The following is a 23,817-nucleotide window of genomic DNA, read 5'->3' on the forward strand; positions in this document are numbered from 1 at the left end:
CCGCATAAAGTTCAAGGCTTTGCTCCTGGCCTACAAGACCAACACCGGATCTGCACCATCGTATCTCCACTCGCTAATGCAGATCTATGTTCCTGCCAGATCACTGCGGTCTGCAAAGGAACAACGACTAGTGGTACCATCCCAAAAAGGAAAAAAGTCACTCTCCCGTACCTTCACTGGATCTGTTCCACATTGGTGGAATGATCTACCAGCTGCTACAAGATCAGCAGACTCGGTTGCCATCTTTAAAAAACACCTAAAAACGCATCTCTTCCGTCAACACGTTGCTGATTGAGTTTTTCCTAATTCTCTTCCCTTTCCTTCTTAAAAAAAAAAAAAAAAAAAAAAAACTACTAACCTAACTATTCTTAGCTTTTATACTGTGCTAGGCTTTAATGGACTAGTTTGATGCACTTATGTATTTTCGTTGCCTATGTTGTTATAATTGCTTCCAATGTTTCCTCATCTGTAAGTCGCTTTGGATAAAAGCGTCTGCTAAATGACTAAATGTAAATGTAAATGTAACTGATAGGAATTGTTTCAGTCAGAGACAATTCTGCGCAGACTAGTCGGGTTGCATAGGGCTCCTGCACAACCAGGGAGCCCCCTTGAGTACAGAATCAAAAACACTATTGTAAACAAGATACGATTTTTATAACTTGCAGGAATTCAACTTCAGACGAATCATTTAGAAATGTCCTTTTTAATACTTAATTTAAGTTACATACTCGAATATAATGCAGTGGGCGGCAGGTAATGACTTGCTGATATGCGTCTTTACATATGACAAATGGCTTTAAAACGGAGCCATCCGTCTGGGCAGAGAAAAAACGTAGTGTCTATTTACACCGAGTACAAATAGCCCGCCTTGTTGGCAGAGACTATCTACACTAGTTCCGCCCACCAATATGTGATTGGAATATAGAAGTGTAAGATTGACAGCATTTTGAACAGTGTCTCGAGTGGCAAAAAGTGTTATGGCTGTATAGTGCAGCTATATTGCTTTAAAGATCATTAAGACTTAAAATTCATTATTCATAAACTTTAGGTTCAGGGTAAGGTTAGGGGTAGGTAAAGGGCTTAATATATCAATAAGTTGCCATCCTTTTAATAATATTTATAAATATAATGATTTACCCTCTGTTATTATTGCATAATGTTTAATGCACAACAATACTGAGGTGCAAATAGTAACGTTATCTGCCACTATTTATAAGTAAAACGCATCTAACTATTATTTAATCCAAAGTAATTAGTGTAAATAGCATATCGCTAAGAAATACTGCAAGTTTCACTAAGTAAAAACAGAACTTACTACTATTTAAAATTAGTGTAAATAGCATCTGTCGTTATTTTCACTTAGTATAAATAGCATCAATTGCTATCTAAACTTAATGCAAATAGCCACTGGCGAAACAAAATGGCAACAATGCGAAGCAAAAGAACAACAAGGCAAGTGTTTTTGTACAATTTCAAAGTCTTATTTAGTTTTGCCAAATTATGCAATGAATTACTTACAAAATAATTATCCATAATATGGATATGGTTACGGCTTCAGGTGTTTCCTGTGCAGCAAAAAAATATATACTGTTGGTTAAAATGGCACTGGTTTATACAGTTTATAAAACTCTGAGAACGTTATGTAAGCTTCCACTGTCATTAAAAGAAATGAAAATAGCTTCTCAAGTCTCAATGACTGCAGTACTGCAATGGAAACCATGTTGATTTTCGGTATGAACATTCTTGTTGATGCACAGGTGTGAAAGAGTGTGTCGTCATGTTTGTGTATGATGGGCGCTTTATTTGGCTTGTTGCACATATCACATACACCTATTGTAAATAAGAAACATTTGGTTACACCCTGCTGAATCAAGGGACCTTTTTTAATCCACCCAGCCTCCCTCCTTTATCCTGCAATTATCTCCATAAGCACACATATGAAACTAGATGACATTCAGTCAGTCAACTTTGTGTTTGTGGAAACCTCACAGAGTATGAGATGGACCCTGTTCCTCATCCAGCATTAAGATAAGATAGAGCTGCTGTCTGAGTGTTGTTTGAGTCTGATCAATAGGAAATAGGCAATGAGAAAGACTTTGAAACCCACAACAGAGTTTTCATTTCCTAAGCTTGCTCTACCATTAGTGAGATTTAATGAGAAAAGCATGGTGTTTTAAACAGTGTTGATGTACAATACACTATTTTGTTTTTAAATCATTCTTTTTTTAATTGACGCTTATACTTTTCTGACTCCACAAGCAGTTTCCACAAGCAGTTTTTGCTTCTGTGTTGTCCAAATGGATATTGGGAGCATTGAGTGCTCAAAAAGAAGCATAAGGCCTAACAGATTTTCTTACATTTTACTCGTATTGTTAGGTCTTTCAGTGTTTAGCAATAAATACATATATTCTACTTTCTCCATTTTCCTTGCCATGTCTGGGTGGGCCTAGTTTCTGTTTGCTAATAGATTTGTAAATGTGTTAATCATTGTATCTGAAGATGTTTTAGGCATTTAGCAAATTTCAAAGGAACTATAGTTTTGACAGTTATCCTGTGGCTCAGAGGTTAGAGCATGGCTCCGGCAATGCCAAGGTCAGGGGATTGCACATAGCCAGAAACAAATATGCAATGTAGGCAATTTGGACAAGCGTCTGCCAAATGCATTCAAAATGTAAATGTAAATATTGTCATTAAACGTTTCCATCTAATTATTTTCTCATGAAAATGTCTTTCTGGAGGTATAACTTAATTGATTTATAGTTTATTTTTACTTATGTGTTCTGTCTATCTTTGTCATTTACCCTACTTTCCTATTGCCCTTTGTGTATGGGGATTATCTCTCTGGCAAACCAGTTTACTCCTATCACTGTAATCCTTCATAGAGATCAACTTCTCTCTCTTCCTTTGCTCCACCCAGTTTATTAGAAACATTAACAGAGAGAATTACATAATCAACAATGAGAACACATTCATAGCATGCCTGTGTCCCATATGATTTGTTATCCACACCTCTCTCAAAGGCTCATTTTACTGTAATTTATCCTTATATTCTTAGCATTTATTGTCCATAGGAATATAATGTTTCCACCTATTTTTTAATAAACACATACCTTCCACCTTAGAGGCATGTTCTGTATTTTCTTGGGTCACAGACACCAGACATGTGTGATGAGAAGAGAGGGTAGTGTATTTCCTTCCCTATTCACTTTATATTTGCCAACTGTCAACTAAATTGCTTGTCATATAGCTGTAGCATACACTATAATAATGTAATAACATTTTGTCAAATAAAGCCTTTTAATGAGGTTTTGCATCAGAACGATTAGATAAACAGTCAGTGACGTGGGACCATAGGGGCTCAAGCCCCTGCCCCTTTCGTTAAATTGTAAATGTGCGCTTTCGGTCATACTTAAAAATAAATATGAATTATGTTCTTTATCATATTAATTATAAAAATATTAATTATACTGGCTAAAAATACCTTTCTGATATTGTAACGATAACAAATAAATACTCAATATTTTTTTAATTAATTTGCGGTGGGAGGTGGAAAAGTAGGTGAAGGTTCTTTATGGGGATGCGTGCATAACTTCTCTGTCTCTTTACCAGCCGCAGTTAATACAGAAGAAATGCATTTACCAGACTGTTGTTGCTAATGTGCGGGTTATGATTAATCAATTCTAGGTGATTCAACTTGCAAGTGTGCTTTTTTAAGCATTTTTTAAGCACAAACAAGATGAACAAAATTGACCCAGAATGTCCCAATGCACAATCAGATAAAATACATTACAAATGTCACGACTTGTTTGTAAAAATGTTGATTACAGCATTACGTGTTGATCCACACAAGATTAAATGTTTTTGCTGGGTTTAACATTACAACCAGTGACAGATGGATCTGTTGAGATAAGAAACGTAATGGCCAATCAGAGGCATCTAAATGACTCACCTTAGGCATAATTAAGGGCGGGTCACTTGAGTGACAGGTGGATTGACATTGCTGTCTTAACCTATAGGCTCACTCAGCTTCTTTGCCCATTTCCGATTATCCAGGAGTGACATGCTACCAAGTTATCAGGAACTGGTCCTGCCTACTTTAGGCAAGTAAATTGCTCTTCAAAAACCTACGGGTGACGTCATGGACACTACGTCTATGTTGTATACTGTCCATGGCATGGATCTCCAACCCTGCTCCAGCATATTGGGGCATTGCCGCCACCTTCTGCAAAACGTGTAAAGAATTTTAATGTCAAAGGTACGAAACTATCAAAGGTAATACCGCTGCAAATAACCAGAGGGAAAGATTTACTAATTGCATGCAGTAAGTATAAAGTGTTCAAATGTATTCATATAGCCTATTTTAATACAAATATATTAATTTATTCAAACAGTAAACAAGGAAAAGATTTGTTATTAAAATATATATCTTTAACAAAAATGTTAAACCTATGTTACTTGTTTTTATTTTTTATAACATTTATTAAAATACAGTGGTGTGTAGATGTCTTTCAGAAATGGTATAATGTGCATATACTGTATAACAATATCTTAGCCTCAAAAAACAACCACAATATGCAACTAATATTAGCGTTTTTTTTTTTAGATGTAATGCAATGTGTATAGACGATTTAAGGTTCAAAAACACTGTATTTTCCACAAAAATGCTTTATTTTCCCAAATCCAAAACAGCAAAAAACAGTGGCTTATAAAACGTGATTTTGTGCATGTCAGCCATAATAACATCAACCTACTGCACCTGCTCTTCTTTGTCTTTTCTAAAACCCTTTTTGCTTGCTCCTGGTGGACGGGTTTCAGATTTTGGGGTATGTGACAAACCCAGGAAAAAGCTTGTTGTAGTTCCAACTAGATGTTTGTTGTAGTCTTTAAAAAGGTGATTCTGTTCAAGAAAATATCTCTTTGCAGTGAACTTTGAGCTACAATTGATTCCTCATTGGCCTTTCAAATAGGAACATTAGAAAGCTGCAGTTGATACAGAATAGCCTAGTTTACATAAGTCATCAGACCTCGACATTGACCTCCAGCAAAACCTCACCCCCCCCATCCTTACTGTTGCGTCCAACAAGTGTTCGGTAGCAGCCATGCACTCCCAGTGTAAATGTGTGCACTCCCAGGGGAAATGGTGAAGAATTTCTGGAAAAATGACAATATCTTCAATATGCATTAGCAGGAAATATTCAGGATTTGAGATAACTGTACAATAATTATACCTACATTTGCGTCCACACACGATAACGTTATATTAATTTCGAAACTCACACGATGCAGTAGGCTACTAATGTTAATGTCACACAAATGGATGTATAGCTAACCTTAATGTGGTGTATTAAGTGTTTTATTTACTCCTAAATTTGTAATAATGACACTTTTAGAGAGAAAGTAACTTCGACAGGGTTTTTGTCGGCCGTGATCCCTCTTTGTGAAAACAAACGTTTAATTTTTTTTTTTAAATTAGATCGGTACAGAAAAGAATAACAGTCCATCGGTGTCTCAATCTTTATTTGTCTTAAATACAACAAACACAGTTCAGCTGTTGCTTTACGACTTCATTGCAGAAAAAGTCTCTCCTTTAAAATGTCACTGCAAATGCTGCTCTCTGAAGGCTGAAGGTTTGTCAGCACATCACAGGGGCGCAAATTATATCATGCCATCTTGCTCATAAATGTAATATGTAAGTAATATATAAATATTTAGTATATCAGCCTTTAAACATCACTTCCCGAACACTTCCGTCTGTAATTCGTACATTAATGATTCCAACAATATCGTGTCTCGTGTCTGTGTTGGTACAGTTGTGATGTGAACTCCGCTATTCTCCTTCATTTAGAATGATTTTTAAAAGTTATAACTTGGTTATCGTTTATCGTTATAGTGTGAACTATATCTCTGTAACGAGGATCCATAAAAGGAAGGAAGAAGGCAGAAGGAAATAATCAAAAAATTAAACGAACTTAAAATGCCGGTAGCTCCCTCACGGTCGACTGCCGGCCAAACAAACATAATAAAACACAACATAAAGTCCAGGCCTGGTCCTCTCTCGCACTTCCCTGTTGTCTCTCCTCTCTTATGCTTCCGGAGCTCCTCCGTGAGAGATACGAGACCGGTGCATGCACAGTTGACGCTCGTTATCAATCACGTGACCGGCTCGCGCCTTTCCCTCACGGCTCTCATCCCACCCTGCTCACCACAATCTCTCTATATACTATTATAATAATTAAAAAGCTATTTTTTCATATTAATCACCAAAGCTCTACTACGCCAGCTACGTCGGGAATGATTTGTTTGTTGGACAAAAAGGCGGTCAAGTCACAGGAGCACATAATGTCGACGTTATGATTGGTCTGATCGAATCAAAATGTTGGCCTAGGGTCAATTGACCACATTCAAACAGACTTATGGTATAAAGAAACATTAACATCTGAAAGGTTCTTCAGAGTATAAAAAAGGTGGAAGAGGTGGTTCTTTAAAGAGTACTCTACACAAAAAATTTTTTTTATTAAATACTACAAGTAAAAAAAATGAATATTAAAAACTTCAACATTCTATTCTTGTAAATCCACGTAGTAAAGCAGAAATAAAACACTACAATGCCAACCCGTTCTCATTAATCTACATGTGCTGGTCATATAATTATAATATCATCAAAAAGTTGATTTATTTCACTAATTCCCTTCAAAAAGTGAAACTTGCAGATTATATTCATTCATTACACACAGACTATATATATATATTTGATATATTCAAATGTTTATTTATTTTAATTTTGATGATTATAACTGACAACTAAGGAAAATCCCAAATTCAGTATCTCAGAAATTTTGAATATTACTTACGACCAATACAAACAAAGGATTTTTTGGCCTTCAGCTCTTCTGCATTGTTGGGTCTGGCATATCGCATCTTCCTCTTCACAATACCTCGTAGATTTTCTATGGGGTTAAGGTCAGGTGAGTTTGCTGGCCAATTAAGAAAAGGAATACCATGGTCCTTAAACCAGGCACTGATTGCTTTGGCACTGTGTGCAGGTGCCAAGTCCTGTTGGAATATTAAATCTGCATCTCCATAAAGTTGGTCAGCAGCATGAAGCATGAAGTGCTCTAAAACTTCCTGGTATATGGCTGCATTGACCTTGGACCTCAGAAAACATAGTGGACCCACACCAGCAGATGACATGGCACCCCAAACCATCACTGACGGTGGAAACTTTACACAGGACCTAAAGCAACGTGGATTGTGTGCCTTTCCTCTCTTCCTCCAGACTCTGGGGCCCTTATTTCAAAAGGAAATGCAAAATTTACTTTCATCAGAGAACACCAGCTCAGTCCTTTTTGTCTTTAGCCCAGACGAGGCGCTTCTGACGCTGTCGGTGGTTCAAGAATGGCTTGACACAAGGAATGCGACAGCTGAAACCCATGTCTTGAAAGCACTCCAGCTGCAGTCCACTCTTTGTGAATCTCCCCCACATTTTTTAATGGGTTTAGTTTTACAATCCTCTACAGGGTGCGGTTATCCCTATTGCTTGTACACTTTTTTCTACCACATCTTTTCCTTCCCTTCACCTCTCTATTACATTTACATTTATTCATTTGGCAGACGCTTTTATCCAAAGCGACTTACAAGTCGTTTTTTAACAGTGACACATTACTGCAGAGCAATCAGGGGTAAGGTGTCTTGCTCAAGGGCACTTCAGTCATGACCTGCTGGTACTGAGATTAGAACCAGCAACCTTCTGATCACAAGCCCAACGCTCTAACCCCCAGGCCACAACTGACAATTATTGACTATTAATATGTTTGGACATAGAGCTCTGTGAACAACCAGCCTCTTTTGCAATGACCTTTTGTGTCTTGCCCTCCTTGTGCAAGGTGTCAATGGTCATCTTATGGACAACTGTCAAGTCAGCAGTCTTCCCCATGATAGCCTACAGAACTAGACTGAGAGACCATTTAAAGGCTTTGCAGTTGTTTTGAGTTAATTAGCTGATTGGAGTGTGGCACCATGTGTCTTCAATATTTAACCTTTTCAGAATATTAAAATTTTCTGAGATACTGAATATGGGATTTTCCTTAGTTGTCAATTTTAATCATCACAATCAAAAAATTTACATTTGAAATATATCAGTCTGTCTGAAATGAATGAATATAATATACAAGTTTCACTTTTTGAATGGATTTTGTGAAACTTTTGATGATATTCTAATTATATGACCAGCACCTGTATTTATAAATAACACAATTTATGAGCACTTTCCGATTAGACTTAAACTTAGACTTACACTTTACGATTGTGTATAATGCATACGCCAAATTCTAATTTTGCGTGCATGTGATATGCCAATCCTTTCCATTTTTTTCTGTGAATAGTTAAGATATTACACTGAAAAAGAAGTGGCTGCCTCTATAAACATCTAATTCTCATGATATTCTCTGACATCAAATTGATCATTAAGCAAAAATACTGTGCTAGTTGCTCTATTCATAGCCCTACTATTCAGACTGTCCTGGCTGAAGGTCTGGTTGCCCTGGGTGACCGCTGATGTCATATGTATGTCCAGCAGACTGTGGCTTTCCACAAATGTCATCTCACTGAGACGTATATTCTGTCTGCTCACAGAGTATGGCCGTTGTCGATCGCCTGACCTCCTATTGTATCAAGGCAATACAAGTTACAGAGTGACTGCAGTCTTACTGAGCCAATTCACCCCCCCCAAAACAAACCTTTACGATTGACCTGTTTGCTGTTTGTCCTTAAAACATTTCTCAATCCGTTATGCTTAAATTTTAGATGATGGATTACAGCATTATCATCTGTAGGTTTAGGTTATAGGATGGGGTTAGGTGATCCAAAATATCTATTAAAGTACGAATAATACATATTTATAAAATAGTTTTATTTGCACGCATTTGCTCTCCACAGAAATAAATGGAAAGGATTGGCATATCACATGCACGCAAAATTTGAATTTGGCGTATGCATTATACGCAATCGTAAAGTGTAAGTCTAAATTTAAGTCTAATCGGAAAGTGCGTATAAATTGTGTTATTTATACATAGATTGATGAAAACGGGTTGGCATTATAGTGTTTTATTTCTGCTTTACTACGTGGATTTACAAGAATAGAATGTTGAATATAAATTTTAGCGTAAATTATGTATTGTGTTAATTTAAGCCAGTGGTTTGCCTCCAATTTTTGTCACCCCTGTGTTGAGAACTGTTTTTTTACTCTTGACAGAGCTGAAATAAAATTTTACATTTCATCATGCAGGTTATTCCAAAGCTTGTGGAAATGTTTCCTGGTATTTGCCATTCAGATGTAATGTAACTATATATCCTCAAATGTATTTGTTAACTCCCTCCGCCTCTGAAATAAATCCCTGTTTTTCTTTAAAGCCTCTGAGCACCTGGCTTCAGTCTGGTATGTAAAAGCCACTTTTCATTATAACATTTTGTTATAGTTTTATACATACAGCCTCTTGCATGTAAGCATGTGAGCATATGCAGTAGATGGGGCCATGCTGTCCTGTCAAGAAACACTGATTCAGTCTTAAACTGCAATAAGTGCAAATCTTTCAATCTTCTACACAAGCCACACATCTGCTCTATTCACTGATGTTTTCAAAAGGAGTTATATTAGGACGAAACTAAATGACCTTCCTCTTATGAGCTTGTATTATGACTACTGGGATGAATTCTCAGAACTGTTTTCTTTAGTCGGCTCACTTATAAACATACTGTATTATAATAATACTTTTCCGAACTTCAAATGTCACTGCTGAATGAGAATCTACTTAGCTTAAAACTATGTACTAAAATGTATTTCTGTAGCGCAAAAACACAATGCAGTTGAAATTTGTTTTCAGTATTTTTCAGTACTTCATTTTAATAGTCACTGGTACAGCGATTTTTTGTGGCTTAAGTCAGTGCTATTTTCCTCACTCAGCCAAAAAAGAGAGATATTTGTAGAGAATATGTTTCAGCATTTGAGGTGAGCAAGTGGTGCTGTCAAGTTACGGTCAAATTTACGGTTAATGTACAGTAAATTTGCGGGTGTTTTTACCCAAAATACAGAATTACTTTATTTAATCAGGTGCGTGGTAATTATTTTAAATAAATTGTACAATTGTAACTCAAAACGTCCTCCACTGCAAAGACTATTAACAATACACTGCAAACATCTTGTTCTGCACTTTTATGAGACAGATAAACATATTTTAAAATGACCAGCAACAATTACACCAGGGGTCCCAAAATTCGGTCCTGGAGGGCCACTGTCCTGCAGAATTGAATGGAGCTAAACTCAGCAGGACAGTGACCAAGTTTGGGGACTCCTGGATTAGACCTTCAGTACATGTTGACCAGAAACTTTTGTACAAGAGAAAAATGCAAATAAGTAGAATGGTAATAGATTAAATAAAAAGACACAAGTATTTTAAACTCTGAGTAAGCAAGAAAATTCTGACAAATTGATAGTATTCCCTGGGGTTTATAATAGATTGCATATATTGTACAGGGTTATTACTTTTTCTTTCATTTGGAGTACAGATAAGGAATAAAATCACTTGAGTAGAGTGCTCTCAAGACTTCAGGCTAAAACAAATATTAAACACCCATCTGCACAGTTAACTTTTTCACAGAAATGAAAGTAGAATTGATTAAATATATGTTGAAGATAAACCCCTTCACCAGTTGCACCCATCCCTCCAGCCCTCCCTCCCTCCCTCCCTCCCTCCCTCCCTCCCTCCCTCCCTCCCTCCCTCCCTCCCTCCCTCCCTTCCTCACTCACTTTCTACTGCCTCACATGTTTTGCCTTTTTTTCCCAAGTCTCTCTCTCAAGTCTTAACATATATTCCAAGGCTCCACCCAGCTCCTTCAATGGCACTATAAATCAAGAGCAGGTTAAACACTCTCTTAACAAGGAGTGAACGCTGGGTCATGTTTAGCAGACGTACAGTTGCGATGGGAGTGCATGAACACAAGCTGTTTTGCTTTGAAGGTTTCAGCAGGAGCTGTTGAATTCCCTGCTTGTGTGTTACAGTAAATAGTGTCCCGCTATCAGAGGTACTTTGGCAAATATCTTTCTTCTAGAAAGCTTGAAACACACATCTGTCCTGCAAAAGAAGTCTTGTCTTTGTATCCTGCATGTGCTTTCATCTTTCACCTGACACAGGATGTTGTCTGTCGAATGTTGTTGTACAAGTTGTTGACTTGCGAAACTTGGAGGACACCCCCTGTCTCGCACATTAAAACCTTTCACTGACGGCACGTTTGTTATTGTAGGCCTACAGTGCTACTTAAAGTCGGTTCCGCTCAAAACAAATAAATAAGTTACAATAAAAAAAAATTATAATTTCCTTTCACAATGCAGATACAGAACCTATAAGTTGAACCCCTTAATTTACAGTTACATTTACTGTAATGGGTTTGTCGAGTCGCAACGCATCCAGTGTGGACAAAATGTTTAATTATAATGGGGTCTAATGCGTTCTGTTGTCTTTTGTCGGGTCACGTCCGGTGCAGACAGTGATAGATGACCCTGGTAGCTAAACGAGACATAATCATACACATTCACAAGCAGTTAGTCACTTTGTCTTTTATCAAGATTGTTTTTTATTACCTCACTGTACTGCATTAAACATCAGGCACTTAGAATGCATTCACATGTACAAATAAATCTGCATATAAAAATATAATCTTTAAAACTTTGGTTTGAAAAAACCTGTATCTGTTGTGTTTTCTGACTTTTCCCGTCGTTTATATTGAAAGGATCTAGACACACTTTGTAATCTACAACACATCTGGTACCATTCGGACTGAGATGAGAAAGCCAACACTTCCTCTTTAATGCATCTGATAAACTTAATTTAATCTGTGTCAGTGTCAGCCAGTTAGAAATTGGCCTGTTGCTTCACAAATGTTTAAAGCTACACAATCAGCCAAGAGTTGCAAAGGCAGCCTTCTGAAAGTCCTGTTGGAAAGGGAATTGTTAACGGCTAACCCATCATCGACAAACCTTGCTGGAGTTGGTTAACATTGACCCCAAATAATTTCCAATCAATGCAGTTAGGAAGCAGACAGTCGTTCGTTGCACTGTCTATTGCAAAACGATTTCTGTTCCTTTATGAAAATGCAATGATTCATCTCAAAATGAAAAGAAGATATATTTGCTTCCTCCAGATGCTCAGTTGCACGGTAACCATGAAGAGAAGGATTGCTGATGGCAGGTAAATACAGGCTGAACCTGGGCAATGTAATAATTGCTAAAGTTAATGTCTGCTACATAGGGGGCAGGCTGGTAGTAGCAGGTGACATTTGCCACATTGGGTATGACATTCTGTTCGGCCAGCACGCGGACTGCCAGCATTGCAATCAATCCTAGCGTCTGACGTCTCTCATGTCCCATCAGACACACCGTACTTTCATTCACCACCCCATGCAATGTCATAAGATAATCATACTTGCGGTCCTCCAGTCCTACAAAGTGGTTCTGGAGGTACGACTCCAGTTTCCACTGCTGCTCGCTGATGTCCGAAAAGTCAATGAAGAAGCGAGAACACATATATCGCTGGAGAGTCTTCATCTCTGACTCCGAAGTGGCTCGGAAACCTCTTACCAGAAGGTGGCAGTACTTCAGGAGACCCCCACCCCGGATCTCCTCTGGGTTTCTCGTGCAGATCACCTTGTTGCGCAGGTGGTCCAGGGCAGCAGCAAAGTCTCCGTACACGCTCTCGCCAATAACGGTGGGATGAAAGGTCTTGGCCATCGGGTTCTCTGAGCACTCGTAGAAAAGAAGCAGAGAGTCTATCTTAATCTGGAAAGAGTCAACGCTGAACTCGAACTGTCGACGCAAGGAGTCAACAAACTTTAGCTCTACGTTTTTGCCCCTGTTGTTGGAGAGGGAGATCAAACTCCAGCGGTCTGAATCATTACACACCTTCACCATCTTCTGAACATATGCTTCCTGCAACAACAAAAAATGAATCATTTTTACAATTTATATTACTTCATGTATAAGTTGGTTTCGTTTCATAAAGAAGAAAAATTAGTCAGGTCATCCAAATCAGGGGCGACTTGCACCTAACAGATCAGCTTGACACCTCAGTTCTCCATCATTACTGTACCTGTCACAGTACATCTAAGAGGCTGAGATTGGCTTTGACCTGCTTTACTTTAATCCCATTACCCCATTTTGACGACAGAAAAGCAATATTTTACCAGCCTATCGGTAAACTACTCTAATCGCTTTTCTACTACATGTCATTGGATGTAATAGCATGCAGACAATCTGAAGTTACATATTGCAAAAACAAATAAAAAAATTAGAAAAATGACATGCTGGCAGCTTTGACAGACGTGTGTTCCAGTGGCTTCTGTCTTTCTATTTCTTCTAAATCAATGATACATTTAGCTTATTTGCTTCCATAATTGTGCAATATTGTAGACACAGGATTATTTATGTGAACTAAAAACTTTATGTAAAATACATTTTAAAAACATATTTATATAATTTAGAAAGAAAACTGTAGTAAATCAATTTTACAGTATTATTTTGCAGTTATTACTACACTTTGTTAATAAACAGCACAGTACAGTTGACTACAGTAAATAGCCTACTCGGCATACCCAAGCATTTTTATGTGGGTAAAACTGAATCTTTTCATTTTTATATTGTTTTAATAGACACCTTCCCTAACACATGTTTTTTTTAACCGGTTAAAAATACATTTGACATCCACTTGTATGTCCACACGACATAAACACACACCTTCAGAGTCAGGGGGGTGATTTTCTCCTTATTGACCCCCTCGGGTAAAAAGTCCAAAAGACAGTCTAGGACAATATTCTTGACCATCTGAAACTTGTTCTCTCCCTTCAGGTCCGCGCAGAATATGAGGTCCAGGTCTTTATAACCGAGCCCACTGTCCTTGTGCAGTACATGGCTGGCGGCGGATCCGTTGAGCCGCACGTCCCGCACCTGGATGCACTGATCCCGCATGCGACTGCGCACCGCTGTCACGATCTGCCGGGGATTCATCTGCAGCGTGGGGAAGTTTCCGCGGCCATGGATCGGGATGCTCTCGTTCAGGATGACGTCCAGACGCTGGACCTGCTCCCAGTTTAACACGCTAAACTTACAGTCTGAAACTCCACCGATCCAGTTGTCCTCTTCAGCCATCGTGCAGTCTTGCGAATAAACAGGAACGTGCGCCGTTGATCCTAAACGTTACAGACGGAGTTGAAATGCACCAGAGATGCCTTAGAGATGAGACGCATGTTGGATCAGATAAGAGCAATAACTCTCTCTCTCTCTCTTCTGTGTGTGTTCATGCATACAGTGGTTGAGTATGGTGGTGTAGTGTGACAGCAGTATGGCAATAGGCTACTGAAGGTTTCTCTGAGCGTCAGGGCACGCCTATCACTCTGCTATAGGAGTAACCCAATGAGAGCACAGGACTGATCTTTGTACAGCTGTGCTACAGCAAACTCAATGACACATTATTGAATGTGTAGATAGATCGATGAAATTGAAAGTTATTCTCCAGTTAGCCTATATCAGGCTGAGAATTCAACTGAAAAAAACCTAACTGTCATAAATGAACAGCACAGTGGGCTGCATTAGGTCGCACAGGTTAGTTCAGGCTGAGGCTAAGCAGAGAATGTTGAAAGTAGTGACCGAACGAGGCAGCTGTCACTCAAGATTCATCAGTAGACACAAAGACATGCGTCACAACTCTCAACCCGCCCTTCAAATCTGCTTGATCCCATTTAGGTTAACATAGGCTAAAGCATGTGTTTGGAAAACCAGTCTAGCTTTCCTCTTGCTCATCTGTTAGAGGGTGCTTGCAATGCCATGGTCAAAGGTTTGAATCCCATGCAATACGTGAATTCACAAAAGGTATAGCTTAAAGGTAAGTTTCTTTGAATACCAGAATTGGATACATAATAGAAGAAACAAGTGTAAAAATACTGGCTTACAAGCCAGTGTTCACACTGTCCATATTCATACATTCATATTCGTGCAAGAAAGGAAAGAAGGGAATATACTTTCATGAAATATCTTAATCATTTCTGAAGATGAAGGCATACTTTTTTTGTTTAAATTTATTGACTTGTCATGATTCAAATATAGATTCTGTAATCATTTTGACAAATTAACCATAATCGACACGATTCTAAAAACAGTTTTCTTGGTAGTATCTACATTGTCTTAAGTTTTAGCGCCCCCTATTACTGTAAAATTATGACGTTTGCCACATGTCCTCAGATTGTCATCCTGTTTATACAGAATGTACTACTTTGTGGATCTTAGATTTTACGTTTGGGAGATACTGTGTAGGGAAATCTGGCCACACCCAAATAACTTAAAAGCCAAATTAAACTTTGTGTGAATTGAGTGTTGTGACATTGAGTGTTTTTGTATTTGTTAGTGTAGAATTTGTATTTGACTGAAAGGTTCAGAAAGGTTGTCATAATGGCTCATATGATTTTGATTTGATAAGCCAAAATATAAATCAACTTGCTGTTTATAGCACCAAGAAGTGTCAGAAGGATTTGTGTGTGTATTCCTTAGTAGTGGGATTTGTTTTAGAAAAAACAGAGTGCTTACTGAATAGTATTTTGATATTTTAGCCATACTGAATGTGATTAAGTAGCCACTTTATTTACTGTCATCGGCTGTTTGTTCCTTTGAACCAAACAGCAATGAACCAATAAGCAGATCAGAATGAAAGCAGTAATGTTTAGTAGATGACTCAGTACTGACTGGGCCAAAGGTCTGTGTACTGAGTCTGACAAATGTTATGGGCAGGACCAAGAGTAAACAATGTGTTTTTATGCCACATGCCACATCTCTGAGTAGCTCTATTGACCAGACTTGGACCATCAGACCAATAAAAAAAATTATGTTGAGATTATTCAATCAAATGCAGTGTTTGCTGTTGTTTAACCCTTGTTTATGGTAGGCTATGTTCTTTTTCCATGTAAGATGGACTTTCAGAGACAGCTATTTGGTTGAATCTCACGACCCTCCCCTACCCCTCGATACTGTAAACCTGCTACTTTAACTATTCTGGGAAAACATTGTAATTGAATCATATTAAATAGGATTAGTTGAAAGCAATGTAGAAAACACTAATTCACGACAGAAACGATATCTTTCAAAATACACAAAACACCTGAGAGTCAAATCATAGCGTTTACACTGAAGAAGTTATGGGTTTAAAGCCCAGGAAACCTATAGGCAGGCACTGATATATGTACATTTTGGCTGATAATGATAACTGATAGTTTTTTAACGTCAGAAGCCAATAACCAATATATTGGCGGATATACAGTTTCTAAATATGAACATAAATGTTTTCTGAGCTTGAGCATGGATTCTATGGTGCTTAAAATTCTGGTATATTATTTATTTAATAAAGAAATTATAGATGTTCTTCAAGTGCAACTCATAAAATTGTTCTCAGGAGCCACACGTCTAACATGCTTTAAGAAAGAAAGCATTCAGACAACAATCTGGTTCAAACCGTATGCATTTGTTCCTATGGCTTTCCTGTGGCTCAGTGGTTAGAGGATGAATCATTTTTATTTTATTTTAGTCATACCCTTTTAAAGCCACACAGTCCTTAAGGATGATTTAATCTTTTTTGATTTAGTGTATTTACTTGATAACAATTGAATTAATTAACAGTATGCACACAATTATTCTAAACCTTATTTTTCGCAAGGTTGTGGGTTTGATCCCAGGCGATTGCAGATACCTATGTATAAATGTATAGGATAATGCAATGTAAGTCGCTTTGGATAAAAGCGTCTGCCAAATGCGTAAATGTAAATGTAAAATGTAATGTAGTTCAAACCCCATTCTGTCTTGACACAACATCTCGTTTCCTCTATCAATGGAACGGAGGTTACAGTCAAGACGTTTCTGTTGGACTGTTTGCTACAGAAACGTTATTTATTTTATGTAGCACAAACACAGTCCTGTAGGACGCCATTATTGTTTTGGAATACTCGCCCATGACGTCAGTATTTTACCAGTTTTATATATTAACACACAGTGACGACAATGCAGCTGTTTTCAAAAAATTTCACTTTGATACCTGTATTCAATATTTACGATATTTAGTCATTTTTATTTAAACAACCAGCCAAAACACTTGAAAACATTGTCATAAAGTGGCAGGCCGCTATGTCTATGAATGTCAATTCTAAAGACACATTCTTTCAGATCTATTTTCAGCTTTCTTGCCTGATGAGAGGCGCTGTGAAATTATGGGGAGAGAGTGAATATGGGTTTGGTACAAGCTAGATTGAAACTTACATATATCCCACGGAACAGCACCCTTGTTCAACATGGTCGTTGTCTGCTTTTATTACCACTAAAGTTAAAGGTTATTTTCCCAGGTGATTATAACGTCTATGACAGACAAGATAAATTAGACCAATCCATAATTTCATATCCCAATAAAGAACTGTCAGAAATGAAGTAGTTCCTCTATTATAGATGATAGCAGCATAAATCTGGTGTGTCCCTTTTGAACTGCCATTTCTAAAGAAAGAAAGAAAGTAAGAAAGAAAGAAAGTTCTGCTTCACACCACATAAACAGCTCCTCCTGCAGGTTGCAAGACCACATTGTGTTGACGATCTGTGTATGCCTGCTCAGATTGTGCTACCTCCCATAAGAAACATAAGAGTAACCCCTTTCAAACCTTAAATCTCAAGTCAGTGGGAAGTAAATCTGATGCTAACACAAAATGTAAGAACACACATCTGAGTGATAAATGACAAAGGGTTCTGCATCAAAAATATACAGTATATGGTTACAATGATGGCTGCATGTAGGCTATTATTCTGAACCAAAGTCCTAGTGGAATTTCAACAGCATGCACCTGGGACAACATAAAGACAACTGAGTCGACTCCATATAATCCTATTTTACTTTTCCTGAAAAGGATGCTATGAGACCAGTCTCCACCCTAGTCTCCTTCTCCCTATATACTAAAGCAGCTTCTTGCTGAATCCAATCTGGCATCTCAAAAGACGACAGAGTGAAACGTGCCACAGGTCCTGTGAGTTTGAAAGTGACTGATGGGTATGTCAACAATACACTCAGACTTATTCAAAGCAGTTTAATAACAAGAGTCTTGTAGTCAACGCTGCTGGCTCGGTGACCACTGAGATCAGAAGATCAGGAAGACTGCTGCATGTGTGTCTTCAACTACACTTAATTAAGTAATAGCTAAAGTACAGTTGTAATAAACCTTGACCGGGAAATGAAGTGGTTTGTTTTGAAATAACAGTCTAAATGTGGTTTATTTTGTAATAACAGTCTAAATGTGGTTTATTTCGTGATTTGCACTCAACTGTAAGTTGCTTTGGATAAAAGTTTTTGCCAAATGAATATGTAAATGTTGCCCAATTAATAACTGTAGGTAATAACTTTTAGCTCATTTAGTTGCATATTAAATAACAACTTAGAGTACAAGGATCAAACACCTTTTCTATTTACCTATTGCTTTAAAGTATTCCACTGTGGATCATCATACCTTAAAGCCTTGTGCTAAAATAAACTAAACTAACGAAATGATTGACATTCATGCAAACACCATCTTTGTTGAAGAATTCTGTAAAATGCAGATACCCCACATTTCTCCTTTCATTACTGGAAGTGTTACACGGACACCCTGCAGCGCAATTTATTTTCAACAACAACATTTTTTCCACCTTATGACGTAAACAGGTGAAGTTTCATTACGCAGAAAAGCAGATGTGGTGAACAGGTGTTTCATAGCATAGTGCCAAAACATCCAGGGACAGAAATTAAACAGAGAATTAAGCCGAGCTCAGGGCAAAAAATGCCAAACACTGAAAATGGTAAAATGTCCCAGATATGTACAGTATTTAATATGTATAATTATGTATAAAAATGTCAAAAAAAGTTATTTGGCGTCTGAATATTTTATATTTTACTGTAGCTTATAGTCTTTCTGTTTAAGGAATTAGTTTTTAATCTCATTCATTAGTATTTAATGTCACAAAATACAGATGCACAGGTTAAGAAAGTGATAAAAAACATATTTATTTTCTCAAGAAAGTGACTACTTTTCTAAATATGGATGTCAAAGTTTATTCTTTTCCCGTTGCTGAGTAACTCATCCAAACAGGTGATTATCATTCATCTCACTGCCAAATGCTTGAACGGAAATATTGCCGTAATTACTGCACATTAGGACCCTCAACCATCCTGCATGTATTTTCAGAAGAGTCATCTGATGTACTTCTCTACTGGCTGATTTTTAATGCCTTAATGAAGCTAACATATGCAAAGAGAGAGAGAAAAAGACTTGCTTCTTAATTAAATCACACCAAACATCAAATTCATTAGAATGGGCTCGAGAGGACTGCATGAGCGTGAATTTGACAAATGAAAAGGTGTTGACATCACTCCAGTCACATCATCATTCAGGGCACGTACTTCTCTGACCTCAATGACTGAGAAAATACAGGTGACTCCTCTCCTAACAGGCACACAGGGTCACTGAGGTCACTTTGTTAGAGCAAAATAGCTAAATTGATTGCATGATTGTCTCTGTGCTACAAGAAATTGATTGACAGTATCATTAAATACATGTTGAATCTGAGACCAGAATAAGGGTAAAATTTGAGGGTAAAATAGAATTTTGAAGTCAAATAAATATTCTGCTGCTGGTCTGTATCGTCACACATATAATGTGTGATTTTTCATGATCTTTTAGATATTTCTATATCCTGAAACTAAATAGCCACTAAGAACAGATTATTACGTCAGAAAAATTATTCGTACAAAAAGATATGTATATAGAAAACTACTTTTAAGTGCACAGCTGAGCTACATGTATCAGTTATAAAATGTTACAATGCCTGTATTCACGTTGAAATTAGTTTATATTTAATTGAGTAGGAATTACTTAATATTTGTTTTTGTTTTCTGTTGAACCATTGGCTTGGTAAACATCAGAAGGAATTTTCTATTTATGATAATTTAACTTGAGTATACTACGCCACTCTTACTTTAACAAATCATAAGAGAAAATAGGAAAATATCCCTACTCAAGCAATCCAGACAAATTAGAAGCTAAAGTACATAGAAGTCTACAATTTATTAGAAATATTAAAATATAAGCTCCACAATCATTACAGGCACTATCACAGCTCCCCCTACTGATTCAATAATTTAGTAAACACTAGATGGAACGTATAGGAGTGAATTCAAGAATAAAAACTATATTAATCACATCAAAATTAAACCCAAATAAAAATAAATACAAATTAAAAAATAAGAAAAATAAATCAACCAAATCTGTGGAACTCAATTCCAAACACAATGAATTGTGAATAATTGTGGATGAATAAATCTTAAAAAATGGAGCCTATAAATCCACCTGGCAACTTGTTGGCCAGACAATTACAATTGTTCAAAACTATGCTAATAGGCAAAGAAGAATTACAAACAAAACAAAACATTTAAGGAATAAAATAAATCAGTTAAAAAGGAAAAAAACAGTGGTTGCCCGGCCAACAGCTAGTCCTCACATTTAAAACAGATAGAAGACTTAAATTAACTGCGCTGCCTCAGAGAGGGAAGAAACTTCTCAATTTCAAACAATGTCTTCAAAATAGGAATCAGGATCAAACCAATTGATGATAATGAGCCTCCAATTTGTTCACGGCCACATACAAAGAAATACAGTCTCTTGAATAAACAGGCTACAGGAAAGCTGACATAATTTAGTAATGCTTAGCCATCGGTTTGTCACAAGCCACAAACTAAAAGGTCGTTTACACGAGACCGTCTTTAACTGAAAACGGAAAAAAACGCATGCGTTTTGGCTGTTCATTTACACAGAAACGTTTTAGGGAACGGAAAACGGCACCGTTTTCGTTTCCATTTAAACTGCAAGACAGAACTTTCTGAAAATGATGATATCACGCACATGCGAATTACGCGCTCCGACGCAAGAGTATAGTCAAAACAATATGGTGGCTTCCCGTTTTATGAGTTCTCGCTGCTTGACTATGTATTAACGTTTTCCCAGCAAAATGTGGATTTGCTGCACCAATAAGTCAAGTCAAGTCAGCTTTATTTATATAGCGCTTTTTACAATTTTCATTGTTACAAAGCAGCTGTACAAGAAAACATTGACTATAAGTAAAGCATAAAAGGTTATGGAAGTCAAAACACAGGTCAAATATCAGACACACAATAAATTCCTATATGCAGAGTTAATTAAATAAGACTATCAAATTCTAGCAGCCCCCCCGGCCAGGCAAACAGTGCAAAACAGTATGCAAACGGTGGCGAGGAACCCAAAACTCCATTGGAGGAGAAAAAAAACCTCAGAGGGAGACCAGGCCTAACCAGGGGATTCCAGTTCCCCTCTGGCAAAAAATGCTGCCTCTGCACAAGCTCGACAGTGCTTGCACAACAAGGCAAAATAATCAAATCATAAAATTATCATTAATAATCTAATAGCGACTGAAGTTTTGTAGTCGCCACGTCCTTCGTCCAGCATTTGTTAGGTCTGGGAATGGATTGCACCCTGCCCGCTCCGGTAACCTTGGACTGCGTCCTGCCCGCTCTGGTAACCTTGGAACAATGAGACAAGACTGGCTGAGAGTAGAGTACTGTTCTGCACTCTTTGATGCATCAAATGCATCAGCTGTTATTGGAAGTGTCCCTGGTTCCGGTTGATCTAACTAGTGCAGCCTAGATCTTTGAAATATATATATTATGATAGTGCAGTGTATGCAAGATTAAAAAGATGCGTCTTTAGTCTAGATTTAAATAATATAATAAGGACAGGGGAGACACATTGTTTACATTCGCCAGGCTTAAATCACACATATTCATCATCCAATGTTGTTAAAAAGCACTTTTGGCTTATAACTGTGCATGTGCCAAGGCATGCCCTGTTTCTTTACACAACAACATTGCCATCCACTGGCATGGCATGCAAAGTACAGCGTTTTTATCCGTTTTCCTGGATCCGTGTAAATACAGATCATTTTGAAAACGCTGTCATGTGTACGTGAAACCTTTCAAAAACGCAAAGGAATGACAAGCTCAACAGTGTTTGCACAACTAGGCTTAATAAAAATAAATAAACTTATTAATAAGGTAAATTATAGATTTTAGATTATCATTACCACATTTTAACTGCAATTAGATTATTAGTGAAGACGTCTCAAATTGCAGCTTTCTTCTTTATCCAGCTCTATTATCTCAGCTCCTGTCAGGTCCCCGCTTCCCATTCTCAGCTCAACCATTAGGTCTGGGCATGAACTGCATCCTGCCCGCTGTGGTAACATCGGAACAATGAGACAAAACTAGCAAAGAGTAGAGCAAAGAGTGTTCTGCACATTTTGATGCAACAAGTACATCAGTTTTATATTATGGAAGTGAAGTTAATGCAAGATTTAAAAACATGCGTCTTTAGTCTAGATTTAAACTGACAGTTTGTGTCTGCTCCTGGACAGTGCAGGGTAGATTGTTCCAAAGTTTATGATAGGAAATGTATTACCAACTGACCGGAGACCTGTAGTGCACGTGAAGGACTGTAATAAAAGAAGTTCACTGGAGCTAAACCATGTAGTGTAAAGTAAAGGTAATAAGCAAGATTTTAAAGCTAATGCAATTGCTTTATAGGTAACCAGTGCAAGGTTGACAGAACCTGGCTAATATACTCATACTTTTTTGAATGTGTAAGAACTCGAACTCAGAGTATTTGTACTATAGCCTCGTTTCTGCACTGTCTTACTTTACAACACTTATATTCTTCAGTTGGACTCGTTCAGGCGTGCAGGCATGTGTCACCAAAACTACTCCAATCATTTCGAGCGCAGTTGAAAGCAACCGGGTTGAATGTGAGTATGGCCTAACAGACACATAAACTGATAAATTATACCAATGCCAAGGTCTCTGGAAAGAGTTTTGGTAAGTGGAATTTATGTTCCCCTGTCGCCATGAGAAGTCAGGTGGTGGCAACGTCTTCCACTGGTCAGGTTGGGCTGCAGTGGGGAAGGAGTCAGATTCCGTTTAACAGCTTAAACACATAGCACTGTGGGATGCTGATCTCCTTATCTTGAATAAGCAGACGAGGAACACACAGATGAAGTAAAGGTTTGCTCTCCTGAGCTGAACCTTTTTGCAGACATTTGTTGCCGCCATATTTCTGCGTATCCTCTCTCAACAATCATAATTGTGGTATAAAATTTTCTCACAGACATTTACGTTCTTAAAGTAATGATCTTTTATCAAACACAGCATTATTATACAACCAATATTTTAAATAAATGACTCACTGCTTAATGAAACGGATGTTCTTAGGGTTCTCAAATAATTCTCTATGCAGTGTGTGTCTTTAAACTCTTGTGGTTTATTTTTCGAAGTAGCATGCTTTGTTTTGATGCAGTTATGAGAGAGAACTTTTGCACAGATAAGCACTGTGGTTTGGGATTTTGGTCCTGAAATATTTAACCCTTTTTGATCGTCTTTCTGGGAACTGCTGAAACCGAGTTGACGCTGTAATTTCTGATGCATCGCTATCAGTGTCGGTGTCAACAGGAGGGGTTGCTGGACGTACAATTGCAGCCGAAGTGCAGTTGGAGGGACACAGGGTGAAGTCAGATGACTTTCTGTGGCGGTGCGCCTGAATCTTTGCATCAATTTAAAATTTTCAAGCAGTTGTTGTTGCTTCGTTTCAAGAAGCATATTTCAATGAATGTCATGAATTTGACCTTTTATGGCACTACCACTATTT

At 37.6% G+C, this 23,817-nt stretch overlaps 1 protein-coding gene across 1 annotated transcript; it reads right to left on the minus strand.

The window, feature by feature from the left end:
- Positions 1–11,596: 11,596 nt before the first annotated feature.
- Positions 11,597–14,375, minus strand: tent5aa (terminal nucleotidyltransferase 5Aa). The gene is made up of 2 exons (XM_079468569.1): positions 13,781–14,375; positions 11,597–12,976 (listed from the first exon to the last, which is right to left on the minus strand). Exons 1-2 carry the CDS (start codon positions 14,189–14,191, stop codon positions 12,197–12,199), a joined length of 1,191 nt encoding a protein of 396 aa, XP_079324695.1. The 5' UTR covers positions 14,192–14,375; the 3' UTR covers positions 11,597–12,196.
- Positions 14,376–23,817: the final 9,442 nt, after the last annotated feature.

The sequence above is a fragment of the Barbatula barbatula genome (assembly GCF_947034865.1).
Source record: "Barbatula barbatula genome assembly, chromosome: 12".
Classification (NCBI taxonomy): domain Eukaryota; kingdom Metazoa; phylum Chordata; class Actinopteri; order Cypriniformes; family Nemacheilidae; genus Barbatula; species Barbatula barbatula.